General features: G+C 41.4%; 1 protein-coding gene across 3 annotated transcripts; it reads left to right on the top strand.

The window, feature by feature from the left end:
* The first annotated feature begins 575 nt into the window (after positions 1–575).
* Positions 576–13,164, top strand: sncb (synuclein, beta). Of its 3 annotated transcripts, XM_019870107.1 has the most exons (7): positions 576–724; positions 1,517–1,650; positions 5,298–5,327; positions 5,601–5,686; positions 8,492–8,578; positions 9,214–9,263; positions 13,034–13,164. In XM_019870107.1, exons 2-6 carry the CDS (start codon positions 1,530–1,532, stop codon positions 9,226–9,228), a joined length of 339 nt encoding a protein of 112 aa, XP_019725666.1. In that variant the 5' UTR covers positions 576–724; positions 1,517–1,529; the 3' UTR covers positions 9,229–9,263; positions 13,034–13,164. The 3 variants fall into 3 exon arrangements, with proteins under 3 accessions (XP_019725666.1, XP_019725664.1, XP_019725665.1); XM_019870105.1 differs by lacking the exon at positions 9,214–9,263 and having other exon boundaries at positions 587–724; XM_019870106.1 differs by lacking the exons at positions 576–724; positions 9,214–9,263 and having other exon boundaries at positions 1,496–1,650.
* Positions 13,165–13,685: the final 521 nt, after the last annotated feature.

The raw sequence follows: 13,685 nt of genomic DNA, 5'->3' as shown, positions 1-13,685 counted from the left end.
AGGCAGATAGCTTTGCTGCAAGGCTGGGTCGTGAGAATAAATACTATGCAGCTATACTGTGTTTAAGAGAATTAGTCTAAATCCCATGTGGTGCGTTTGGCATTACATTTCAAGCATTGTTTCGGTGTAGTAATCATCGAATACCTTCAACAGTCAAACTGGATTTATTTGCACAGACTTGAATGGCTTTTACTCATGCAACTGCACTCGAAACAGTGACCATCACGACCAGCTCACATTTTTTTTTGTTTGTTTTAGGTGCATTTTGTCAGGCTGTTGCCATACAGACTTGAATGGCTTTTACTCATGCAACTGCACTCCAAACAGTGACCATCACGACCAGCTCACATTTTTTGTTTTAGGTGCATTTTGTCAGGCTGTTGCCATTACAAAAAAGAAATACAAAAATGAATAGCGTACAAATAAATACAATAACAATATCGTGATGTTGACCTGTTTCAAGGCTTTCTGCTCGCCGTACCAGGTGACATCGAGCCAGGGGGTGATCAATATGGTGGAGGAGGCTGGCGGTGGGGGTGGAGGCGTGTAGGAGTGGAAGGGAGGGGAAGGAAGGGGTACGTGACGATCTCAGCCGCACTGTTGGTGGAGATCATCGTGAGGAAGGCCCACCGTAGTGATTATTGAAGATATCTCTGCACTCAAAAAGACGACAGTTCCACTCGATCGACCACGAAGCGGACAAGCCGAGGCTATTTGTAAATAGGTAGGGATACCTTTTATATTCGTTAATTGGCTTGCAAGTGATATTTCTCGGCGTTACTGTTCAGCGGCCGCCACCATTTGGAGACGGCTTATAGAATTGGCGTGAACACATCGAATACAGTATTTTTGATTCTAGATGCTTTGCTGTTTGTTGCTATTGAAAATGCCCTCAATCGCTCAATAAAATTGCTGCGCGTCATCAAATAATTAAACTGCTGTACAAGCAATGGCGTCCGGTTTAAATTTAAACTGCATATTCATTTTGTGCGAAAATCGGTCACACTTATGGTGTTACCCCCCATGTACGTGTGAGCACCGCGATGCGTGTAGATATGGCAGTGGTCCCATCCCCCAGTAATAAATCTCACCTCCATGAATATGCTGTGCAGTCCTCAAAAAAAAAAAAAAAGGACCGGGTTCCCATGCAGGCAGGCATCACCCCAATACTGAGCGTAGCATTACAAGTGAGCAATAATTAATGACCCCCTCCACAATTAACCATTTCATTGAAATATTTTCGCTTTGAATATTGAATGCCTGGGGGAGGTTTCTGAAAAGGGCCCTGATGCGTGAGTGAACACAGTGGCTATTTTTCCCTACAAGCCTGTTGGCCGGACTGCACCTATCGGGTTTCACCACAGGGGGCGGTGCACCTCACATTTCCCCAGCTCTTTTGGACCCACTGCATGTTCCATTGCATGTATTGAACTGTTTCAGTCTCCTCTTTATCAGCATGAGTCTCTTTGCATGGCTGTGCCCGGTGATTGACTACTACGTGTTGATTTGCGCACAGTTGCTCCCCCAAGATGGACGTGTTGATGAAGGGTTTGTCCAAAGCCAAGGAGGGTGTGGCTGTGGCTGCAGAGAAGACCAAGGAAGGAGTTGCTGTGGCGGCCGAGAAGACTAAAGAGGGAGTTATGTTTGTAGGTGAGATGATCCCAAATCTGGGACTGACAACCACTGTACGAGGAACTGTTATACAGTGTGACAAAGAACGATTAGTCACACTGCCTTGTTCTAATTCTGGACCCAATTTTCAATTTTGGTTCAAAACACAGTATGTAAAAGATGGATACACTGGCTAAAATGTTGTTACTGCCAAAGTCAATGATTAATTCAACCAGACAAATGATCAATGCCCGTGTTTAAACATATGCTGGTCGATCTCCTGTGCGATTAATTATAGAGGTTTTAACAACCAGCTACTAAATAGCGTCGATATCAGGTGTTGTGAGATGTAGTGCACTTTGGCGAGGAGTAGTCATTGCTGATGCGATGCTCTGAATAGCCTTATGGCCTCTCGCCTCACTTGATAGAGCTACAAGCATGAGATGGGCTGGGGGTGGGGCATCATGTGTCACGTTTGTGCACTTGATGTGCAGGCAAAGCTCATGGGCGAGCAAAATGAATGTAGAGTATATTGTACATATTGTATGACATATATAACACATACAACATTTCGTGACATATATATCTTGTTTCCTGCAAGACCACGTCACTGCAGATTGCATGTCACAATTCCATCTCACTTATGGTTTCTCATTTTGTAATTTGCTAAGCCCCTATCAGTGGTTAAGCATTATTTATTGACGGACATTAGGGTGGCACAATAGCGGGATGTCCCAAACTACAGGTTCTGTGTGAGCTTTTATTTTGTGTTGTGAATTGTCAGAATATTTATTATCATTTTCATGCAGGAACACATATGTAAAGTACAGTATGCGTCAAAGTTCAGTTGCAAATAGTAACTCGTCAGAAATGTAACTTGTGTACTCACCTTTACATGCCACGTAGTTGATGCAGTGAGAAACAAGCGAGCTAAAATTGGGTGTGTGTTTGGGAGATGTGCCGATCAGATACACTGTAGAGAAAACAAAACATACGTTTCCATGTGCATTTCTTAGATCCTGACTTGGCCATATTTTACTGAGCATCCAGGGCGACAAGACATCTTTTGCACATTACTGTTTCAGGTTCATTTGTTCACAAAGTCAAAGAAAAAGCCAAAGCTGAAGTTAATCCTTAAAATGCAACCAGAGTCTCCTGAGTGTCCTGGAGGTCCCGTGTTTGATTGCTACCTTGTTGAGTGACTAAATATTGGTCAAGTCCTGCATTACACAGCGTTAGGTATATCTGTATAATCTTTCTTTGCTAGAAAACCCAAAATGGAAACCCCTGGTCGTTGTCACCACTGATATGGTCACACTGTGTGGGTGCATTGTGGAGAAAAAAGTTGTCAGATGTATGCACAATCAGATCTTACCTGAAATCCAATTACTGTGTGCCTGTCACTCATCATGAGCAGTAAACATGTCAGGCAGCAGTCAAAGTGCATGCTGGCTCTTTTTCAGATCCTGCACAGTTGTCTTGTTATGCACAAAATAGAACAGTTTTTTTGGGACTGTAGAAGTAGTTCTTCCAGCGCACCCACTAGCTTGTTGTTTTCACATGGATGCATTTCCTCGACTTAGGTTTGCTGTGAATCTGCTATTTGTTAGAAAGCTTCATCATTGGGCTTCTCCTTTGCTGGCTTTCAACTGTCCTCAGGGACCAATAATGCGTGTGGATGCTACCCAGTTCCAGAGCCCTGTGAGATCACATGCACGACCACGGTGCACATGCGGCAGTAGATTGGCCAAATAGCCCAGTGGAGTAAAGTGTAGATGGATGAGAGCTGCCAAAAGGTCAAACAATTGAACAATGCTGTGGTTGTATTTTAAACCAGCAATAAAGTTGATTAAGTCTCTTGAATTAATTGTTCCCCGGTGCCTTCGTATCTTTGGCCAGTTTGGAGACATGAGCTATGTGGGAGTCTTTACATATCTATGAAACAAATCATTCCATGCCCCAGTACTTTCACACACAGCTCATAATTACAGGAGTACAACATCCCTAAACTCCTGCCGCTAGTTGGAACAAGGTTTTAATGGCCAACCGTGTCACGTCAGGAACTGTTCATTGTTTCTAATACCAGGTGGCACTTTCATGCATCAGTCTTATCTCATGTTTAAAAATTCTCTCCCATGGTGAAAAACAGTTTAACGCCATGGGCCCTATTTTGGTAGACTGGCACTGTTGTGCTTGGTTGTAAAAACAAATTTCGTGACATTGCAGGGGATTAGTTAAGCGTGTTTGTGAATTTGGTAGACACGCTACACCTGACAGGCCCTTCTTTGTGTGCCCCCTGGCGTATCTGCAAATATGGTGACAAAAAGTCAACAAAATTTTACATTCGCTAAAACCACATCCAACTCAAGGCGTCGGTGGTGTAATGTGTGGTGGATGCCATGGAATGTCATTCATGAAGATGACAGCAGCTTGGGGCAATCCCTCTGAATCATTCTAGAAATCAATTCATTGAATGGATTATAATCATTATCATCTTAAAAATATTGTAATAGCTCCCCTGTCACTATTTTCATACATGGACGCACGATTAGGTGTGCAAGCCGTTCTCTGATTGCCCATGCCACACGCACGCCGACTACATCATCCACAAGGGGAGAGCCTGCAGTTTCTGTTACGCAATGGCAAGCATGGCATATTGCGCTCTGAATGCCACGATGTTAAGGCAAATGAGGGATGTTGCCACGATTGGTCAGGAAAAGGCTCATTCCATCTCACAACGGTACAAATGTCCTGTTACACTCAATTTTATCTGTGTAAAGTCGAGCAAAATACCAGAAGAAAGAAAACTCCACCCCCGAAATATTTTTTTTTTTTAGTGCACCATATCTTTGGCGTATTTCCTGCTTGCCTTTCATGTCTGTGGAGCCGTTTAGTCCATTTTGGGTGTTACACAAGCAGTGATGCTTACATTTCTGTTAAAAGTCATCTTTAAACTAAATCCAGCGCTAAAATTTTTATACATTGCCCTATTGACTATCATAATTATGCATCAGGAAATGACAGTCAGCTACGACTGACTATTTTGGGTTCAGGCTAAGTGATGCAATTTTGGACCAGACAATATAATCATCACATTTACACTTAGCCTTTGCATAGGACACTGAGTAAATGTGTCATTCTGTAATGCTGGTGAGACAAGTTTGTTATTCTGAGGTGGCCTGATATAAGCCAGGCAGACCTTTTGCTCATCTTTCAGAGAATTTTTTTCGAGTGGTCAGGAGGAAACATCCCCCTGGACTGTCGGTTTCAATGGGCCGAATAGATTACGGGCCTAATCCATCCTGATATGATTCTACAAGGTGTAGAATCATATCAGGCTCAAATGTTTAGAAGCATTTTTGAACCTGCTATTGCAGGTTAACGTACTTTAAATGTGTATCAAATGCGACTCCCTGCCAGTTTTAAATTGAGCTACAATATCCATGCTTCTCTTCACAGCTCATCACAGCTGAGATTGAGACAGGAATATTTCAAATGTTTACTGTGATTATCATGTGATGGACTGTTCGTCCTCTCGGCTTGTGCCTTGCACTACTGCGCTATTTCTTTCTCTAAAGTACAAGTGGAATGGCTTGCCAGAACCACAAAACAAAGGTGATTTTACAGTCCAATTAAATGCTTGTCCGTGTCTAAATTATTTCTGTTTCTCTTTTTTTGTAAACTAGGTAACAAAGCCAAAGACAGTGTCGGCACAGGTGAGTTCTTATTTTAAGTATTATTCCAGTTGCCGGGATTCGATTCAACACTCTACTCAAAGCCATAAAAGAAAGAATTGTGACATGTGCACAGGGAATCTTCATCCTGTGCATAAATTTTAACTTTCAAAAAGATTCTCTTCTGAAAGTGGTGTGTGTGTGTGTGTGTGTGTGTGTGTGTGTGTGTGTGTGTGTGTGTGTGTGTGTGTGTGTGTGTGTGTGCGTGCGTGCGTGCGTGCGTGTGTGCGTGCGTGCGTGTGCGTGTGTGCGTAGTGGCTGAGAAGACCACTGGAGCGATGGAGAACATTGCTGCCGCCACTGGCCTTTTGAAGAAGGATGAATTCCCATCTGACATGAATGTATGTACATTATGCCACCGTTTGCTCTCTACAATATGATGAAACAATATGCTTTTTGTCGTTTGTGAATAATTTTACATTAACAGTAAGATGCTGTTCATGCTGCCGTCACGAGAATTGAAGTCATGCAAGTCTATTGAATTCAACTTCACTTTTTGCACTGAAGTCGAAAGCGCAATTGATCTTAGACCAAACACTTAACAGCACACAAATTGACATGAAAGTATTGTACTTTACTCTCGATGCTCCATATTAATTTCTGGGCGCCTTATTTGGTTGAATATATGTCTTACCTCTTAAAGGGGTCTTTTCATCTCTTATACTACATCTAAAATGTGCCCTGGTAGACCCATTTACCAAACCACCTGCACAGCAGACATAACATCTGTTAAGCTGACATATGTTCTACAGTTTGAAAAAGATGCAATGTGCACTGCTGAAGTGAACGCGGCTAACAAGAAAGTCAGCCAGTAGTTGGACAGAATGCTTTTAGATAGGATCTATTTAATGGCATAAGAACACAGCTGAGTAGTGTCCAGAAAAATAGTACTTAATGTGGTGGAGCTGCCTGAGTAAATAAACACCCACTGCCTATGATATTATTTCTCTGGAGAATAAAATTCTCATTATACGACCTACTGTCTTCTATTCTGACCCACATCTGGACTCGATTCATGTGCGGGATCGTGCTGTTCACCCGAAATGACCTCTCCGTGCATGAGCGCTGTCACATATTGACATATTGTTGAGATCTGGCAGGCTGTGAGTGAAACCGTGCTCCTCGACCTTTTCTAAGCCTTCATCCTCATCCTCTGCACTGCCTTGCCAAGATAGTAAACCTTACTGGCTTGTTCAGGGTTGTGGGGGAGCAACACTGCTGCTCATTTTTACACCAGGGCAAAAGGTTGCGTGCAAACCTCATTCGTAGCAGTCACGTCTGCAAATCAGAAGCCACAACATCACGAACGTCTGCACATGGAATGAGATTCCTCATTTTAGACCAACGGAGCAAAAGCAGAAAATGCTCCCTTAATGTCTTTCAGTTGTATTAGTGTAGTACGGTTCACATGCTTATACCAGTGCTGTAAAAGTAAAATAAAGTATGTACCGTATTTCCGGACTATAAGTCGCAGTTTTTTTCATAGTTTGGCCGGGGGTGCGATTTATACTATGGAGCGACTTATGTGTGAAATTATTAACACATGATTATGTCGTTTCACATGTTATTTTCATATTAAACCACAAGAGGGCGCTCTCGGCCTCTGTTGATAAATCGGCGATGAGTCTGACGTAAGCGACGTAGAAGAGGAAGCGGCGCATCGTCTACCTCCCGAGTTGGGGGAGTTGTTTAAAAGTGACACCGAGGATGAAGATTTCATTGGATTTAGTGATTTGGAGTGAAACTGATAGCTTGTAACTTGTTAGCATGTTCTTTATGCTAGAGTTATCTGAATAACTCTTAATATGTTACGTCGTTACTGACATTACCAGGCATGTCAGTCATGTAACGTTAGTATACCGTACACTTTTTCAGCCTGTTGTTCTCTATTTTATTTTTATTTTAAATTGCCTTTCAAGATGACATGTATGTTTTTGGTGTTGGATTTTATCAAATAAATTTCCCGCAAAAATGCGATTTATACTCCAGTGCGACTTATATATGTTTTTTCCTTCTTAACCCTTGTGTGATCATAAAACATATATTTTGGCATTTTTTTGGCTGGTACGATTTATAATCGGGAACGATGTATAATCCGAAAAATACGGTAATTATATTTATACGGCACACCGGGAGGTTTTTGTCCCAGTTGCGTCACTAAACATCCAAATTATTAGACCTCTCAGTATGTTGCAGTGCACTTGTATATTGTAACCAGCAGGAGCACGAATGGAAACTTTTACAAAACTGCATCTTTAGCAGACGCATTGTCAACTTGTCTATTAGAGGTCATCAGAATCTGCAAGCGTTCCAAATAAGGTGACGTTCAAAAAGAGAGTTCTTCGGTTTTAACTCAGGGAGTCTCTGCGGTGGCTCCCTCGCAGTGAGATTGAGCACAGAGGATTACTGCCTGTTCTCCGACCTAATTGACTTGATTAGAAGAGGTTTAAAAATAAGAGTGGTGACCCACTAGCTTTGTATTCAGGTCTCATTGTCACACAGACTTTGATGAGCAAACTCCCGAGAAAGGAAATAGTGGATACTTTGTTAATAACCTATTGTGTCAGCATGAGGTCACTTAAGTGAATACTCCACCTGTATTACCTGCTGTATAAACACAACAGATTAAAGTGGTTTTCCTGGCATTGGGAGAGGGCTCTTCGGTTTAAGGGAGCCGTGATAGCATGAGTTAATCTCCGCTAAACATTACGCACACTTGCATTTAAACAGAACAAATCTGTACTCTCAATTCTGCCACTACAAATATAATGATCTCGAAGTAGATTGTAAACTGTCTTTCATATTAATTCATGGTCCATTTACTTTATTTTAGCATAATCCAAGTTTATTATACCAAAACAATTTTGTTTCATAAATTTGGGACCTTTAACCGAACTACTGAATAATTCATGACTTTTATTTGTTGAAAAAAATACATGAAAAAAGGACATCGAAAAAAATGATCACATCAAGTCACAATCGCAAACGCAATGGGGTGGGGTCGTAATTTATTATTTTCCACATCGTTCATCCCGAAACGATTGTGCAGGTGCACCTCTTCACATTTGACCGTATGTCTCTGTGTATGTCTGCTTAGTACTTCATCTTGTCATCCTTTATATTTGTTTTCTCTCTGTAACGTGCAGCCTGAGGAATATGGGCAGGAGGCCATGGAGGGCCAGTCAGAGGGAATGCTGGAGCCAGAAGGAGAGACATATGATGACACCCAGCAGGTGATCAGCTTGCAACTACACACTCGCACTTGTGTATCACACAATGGAGTTCTTTATATTTTTTTGTTTGCATGTTTTTTTGCAAACACTAAAACATTTAGTTTTACAGTCAGGGGTGAGTCCACTAATTGCCCCGGCCATATTCATCGGCTCCAATACGCACATTTCTGTATCTATGCAGTGTGCTCTCTTATCTTCCACAGGCTACCCTGTAGATCAGGTGTGCCCAACCGTTTTTGACCGAAGATCTACTTTTCAAGCAGCCAACCTCTCGCAAAGCCCCATTACCTCATGTGCATGCATGCATAGACACACACGCGCGTTTACGCACGCAAACACACGTGCCATGATGAGCAACAGTCATAACGGACCCTAACGTGAACGAAACAGAAAAATAAAGTAAATACAAGGCAAGGCTGAATCTGTATAATGGAAATCACTGCCTACCGAGGCAACAACGTACCTTTGTAGCGTGTTAAGTGCGGAAACATGACTATCGTCGCTCGCGTGTAGCATTTTAAAATGCTGCTGCTGGTGCTCCAGATTCTGATTCGTTTACAATGCCATCAGTGTGAAAGTAAATAAACAAAATATAGATATATGTCAACAGCTCTAATCGCTAGCTGCCCTTGCAGGCTGCTGACCGGTAACAACTTCCTGTGCTCCATGCAGGTCATGCGTTAAGGTAATTTAAAGTTGACCTACTTTTTTATAATGTTTTTTTTTTTTTGGCGTGAAACTGATAGGATGCTTAGGGTGCCCAGGACTATGACACAAAAAAGATATATTAATAACATACACACACACACACACACACACACACACACACACACACACACACCTTGTTTTCTATTTCCCCCTATATCTCATGCGGTTGACTTAGGACCATTCCGCAGACTACTGGTCAACCATGAATGACTCGTTGGACACTCCTCTTTTAGATCATACCCATTCAGAGGCAGAGACCTGAAGATTATGCACACATTCACATGTACGTTTGGGTATACAAACGTATACTGGACATGTAGCCTATGTGTACAAGTTCACACATGACCACCCACATCTGCCTTGGCTCTCCAGCACACATGGCACAGAAGTCATTGTTTATCATACCATCCACAGTCAAGTTTTAATGAAATAAAATGCACACATATCAAGAATTTTGCTAAAAACATTCAAAATACAAGCAGGAAACAATCTTAAGTAAGAAGCAACATTTCGATGATTTTAAATGACTACAAAATGCCTTTTACTTTACCATTGCTTTACTTTAGTGTAATATCTCATAGAGTCTACCACAAGCACTGATTCGCTAACTGACAGACATCAGCATATGATCATTCGTCACCAATGACTGGCGACATTTTGCAGATTGCCAAGAACATATCAAAGAAGCACAATGACACAACAATCTCTTTTTTTCTTCACAATTCTAAACATGTGTCCCTGCTTGTATTTTGAGCACATGTGTTGGTATATTATGCTTGACTTAATACCGGTTGCACTTATTTAAATGGGTGGTGACTCTATATGGTGGCAGAGCATCAACGTGCCTCAATGTAATGTGACCGTGTGGAAACGGCAGTGAGGCAGATTTAAATATCTGTAACACAGAATCATGTTTGTCAAAATCTTCACCAAGACAAGTGGGCGGCCAGTGGGGTGGCCTGAGAGCATGACGTTGTTCCACCCGTGCATCTACTTCATCCTGCTTTGAGTCACGCTGTTTGAATTGATTGTTGATTACAATTATACTGAGAGGCGTTTATGTTTGAGTTACCTCACTCAACTGCACAAGATGATATTTTAAACACCCCCGAGTGTGACTCACGACACATCCCTGCAAGCTACACTCACAGTTTTGTTAAATTACATCTGTCAAGACAAATTATTATTACGGGGTATCTCTTAAAAGGCAAAATGCTGTACTGCAGCTCTTATGTTGCATCCTAACAGATTGCTTGCACAATAAGTAAACCTACAGAGCAAGCGTGACACACATGGTACATTTTTCCTATGAATAACTACGTTTAAAATACACAATTTTCCCATTTTTTTGCTTGCAAGTGTATTGATTTTAAACAGGAACGAAATGTTTTCTGTTTAATATAGAAGAGGATTAAATTTTTTAAAAAAGACTTTCATTTTATGCCTTGAGTTGATCATTTCCCTCCCTTTTCCTTGATCTCATTAGACGTTGTTTCGTTGTGTTTCCGTTGTCCTTTCCTTTCTTCCACTTCACTGCACTAGTCAGTCAAATGAGCAAAACTGTATTTTTCATCATTCCCATTTCTGCCAGGCAGCGGCTCATGCCATCCATGTTCTCTCATTCCTCCTCTTGCGTGTCCTTCCCCTCCCCCATCCCGCTACTCTCAGCAGTGCACGCGCTCATGGTCTGAACGGGTGTGGTGATGACGTCCACAGCCTTAGTGCATTGTGGGTAACACCAGGGTCTCCCTGCATTGCTGTAAATGTGGATTGTGGTGCAGGAAGAATTTGCGTGAAACCTCACTCTGGCTGGGTTGATGGAAAACCACTCAGTTAATTTTAATGAAGACATCAAGTGACCAAGGAGCATCACACATAGGCAGAGCCTGTGAATTTATGTGAGCGGTAGGCGTGAGGCAGTTAAAACGATGCTGGGGATGAGCTCACGACTCGTCCTTGAAGCTCTTGTGCAGCCTGGTGCTGCCCTCTATAGGCTGCACAGCGACATTGAACTACGTACAATTTGTGCACTGACGTCATCTTTCAGATTTGGACATGCTGGGCCACAAAACCTGGTTGAAACCAATGAGTGGGATTTAATTCGTTGTTCTTTGAAATTATGTCATATTTGGGTGCTTTATTTAGCTGCATAAAGAGCCATTAAAAACTGCAATCCCAATAATATTGAAATCCCCCCCCCCAAATCGCATGTGAATGATGAAATATTGTATTGTCACGCTAAATGCCAAAAGGCTGACATGGATCTCATAAGAATGCAATATTGTCTTTACTTTTATTTATCATTTATCCCCTTATATCATGTTTTGATTGATTTTTTAAAAATGTTGCTTTACATTAACATTTTTGATTCAATTAAATAATTTGATAGTTGAAATAATCCTTTCAAATTAAAGTATTTTGTTCCCATGCACATTTCATCGTCCCCAAAACGTCTAGCTATGGCCATCCTGTCCGATTTAAAAATAAAATGTGGTCCTTGAGCACAAAAGTGTGTCCGCTCCTGAACTAATGGGATGCTGGCGGTATTGGAATGCCTTAACGTCCTCGTTTTTCTCCATGATACCACGTTGCTCAGAACGTAGCATGCCCATGAAGTCATTTTGTTTTGAAGAATTCTGTGACATCACTACTTTAATTTTTTTCATTAAGAGCCTGGATCAAAGGAACCATATCTGATTTTGGTGTTGATTTTTGTGGATGCTCGAAAATACTGATGCCAACCTGAAATGGCAGTAAATATAGTCAGCTTGCGTTTGTCAAAATATCACAGCATGTCATGACAATTCCCAGTGCAAATCCACCTCCGAGTGCTGTAAGCAGTATTTAGTTCTGAGTAATGTGATAAGATACTAGTTTAGGCAACACCGTAGCATATCCTTGCTTATTACCTTATCGGTCTTGATGCCACATTTTGATTTAGCTATTGTACTAGACCATGTTGGCATAATAACTAGACATCTGAGTATCAACATATGGCAGTTACATGTCTGTATGAACTTGTTAGATGGTGGAGCGGTAAAATGTGTGTTTACGAAAGTTTGATTCCGGCTGCGGCCTTTCTGTGTGGAGTTTGCATGTGCTCCCCGTGCATGCGTGGGTTTCCTCCAGATACTGCGGTTTCCTCCCACATTCCAAAAACATGCATGGCATGTTAATAGTTCACTGTAAATTGTCCTGAGGTGAGATTGTGAGTATGAATAGTGTGTTTGTCTCTGCGTGCCCTGCGATTGGCTGGCAACCAGTTCAGGGTGTCCTCCCCGCCTACTGCCGCAAGACAGCTGAGATAGGCTCCAGCACACCCCGCGACCCTTGTGACCATACGCGGATTAGAAAATGGATGGGTAATCTATTAATAGAATTCAAATTACAATCAAGGATACAATTAAGGACAAATTTTGCTCTTTTGAGTGATGCCGCTGCTGTTAAGTTTGACAAATCACACTCCACTGCAAGTCTGTAGTAGTCTGACTTTGATATGATGTTATGACCTCCTTTCTTTTCTTGGAACTCCGAGTCAATGATTGTTTCGGAATCCCATTAACACAATTTTTGTCTGTCTGAGAACCAAAACTTTATAATGGGGTGAATTATTGGTAAATTTCTTCTGTTGGATGTACAGTACAGCAATTGTAGCCAAAACACAGAGTGCATACTGGGCAACGTACAGTGTATCCCTTCATTAAGTGTCTGACAATTCATGACACGTCATGTTTGTTCACCCCACAGGAAAGCCAAGACTACGAGCCAGAAGCATAAAAGCATCAGTGCGAGCCACCATTCAACCAGCAGCACAATAATATTTCTAATAAAGGACAAATACTATTCCAATTATTCTCCTGTTTCCAAAAAAACCCTCCAAAAAAGACAAGAATTCCCACTGAAAAATGTTCTTCCTTCAAGACAAATCTTTTATGATTCTATATTGTAAATGTTATTAATGTAATGTGTTGCGTGTCGATATTTATTGAGATGTAGGATCGTCCTTCACAGTCTCATTTCCTTGATTCCCTCCCAATGAAATGAGACCAGAAGCAGGGCTTGTGAATGTGTATTTTGTGTGTATATGTACTTAGAAATGTGTAATAGATGTTCATCAACTTCCAATGAGACATTGGGAGCAGAAAAAAAGTTCAAGTCCAAGTTGCAAGCAAATGTTAATACAATGATCTCCTCTTTTAAGTGTCGACAATGCCTGTTTGTGGAGTTCCTTTTTTTTTTTGGTTTGTTTTTCCAATTCCTTTTGGAACGTCTTTTGAATGTTTTTAAAAGTAAGAATTAATTTTTTACTTTGTAATTTGTTTCAAATTGCTCGTGAAATCATTCCAGTAAACTATCTGTTGGACATGGACCGTATACATGTTTGTGTGTGGGCGTGTTT

Source organism: Hippocampus comes, unplaced genomic scaffold (genome assembly GCF_001891065.2).
Source record: "Hippocampus comes isolate QL1 unplaced genomic scaffold, H_comes_QL1_v1.1 scaffold9, whole genome shotgun sequence".
NCBI classification, from domain to species: domain Eukaryota; kingdom Metazoa; phylum Chordata; class Actinopteri; order Syngnathiformes; family Syngnathidae; genus Hippocampus; species Hippocampus comes.
The sequence above is the reverse complement of the archived record's forward strand: the minus strand, read 5'-3'. Positions and strand labels throughout refer to the sequence as shown.

Excerpts from the sequence above, each read along its gene's own strand:
- sncb (XM_019870105.1), top strand. The coding sequence starts at position 1,530 with ATGGACGTGTTGATGAAGGGTTTGTCCAAAGCCAAGGAGGGTGTGGCT. Across the intron at positions 1,651-5,297 it reads AGAGGGAGTTATGTTTGTAG|GTAACAAAGCCAAAGACAGT; the intron begins GTGAGATGATCC and ends TTTGTAAACTAG. Across the intron at positions 5,328-5,600 it reads CAAAGACAGTGTCGGCACAG|TGGCTGAGAAGACCACTGGA; the intron begins GTGAGTTCTTAT and ends GTGTGTGCGTAG.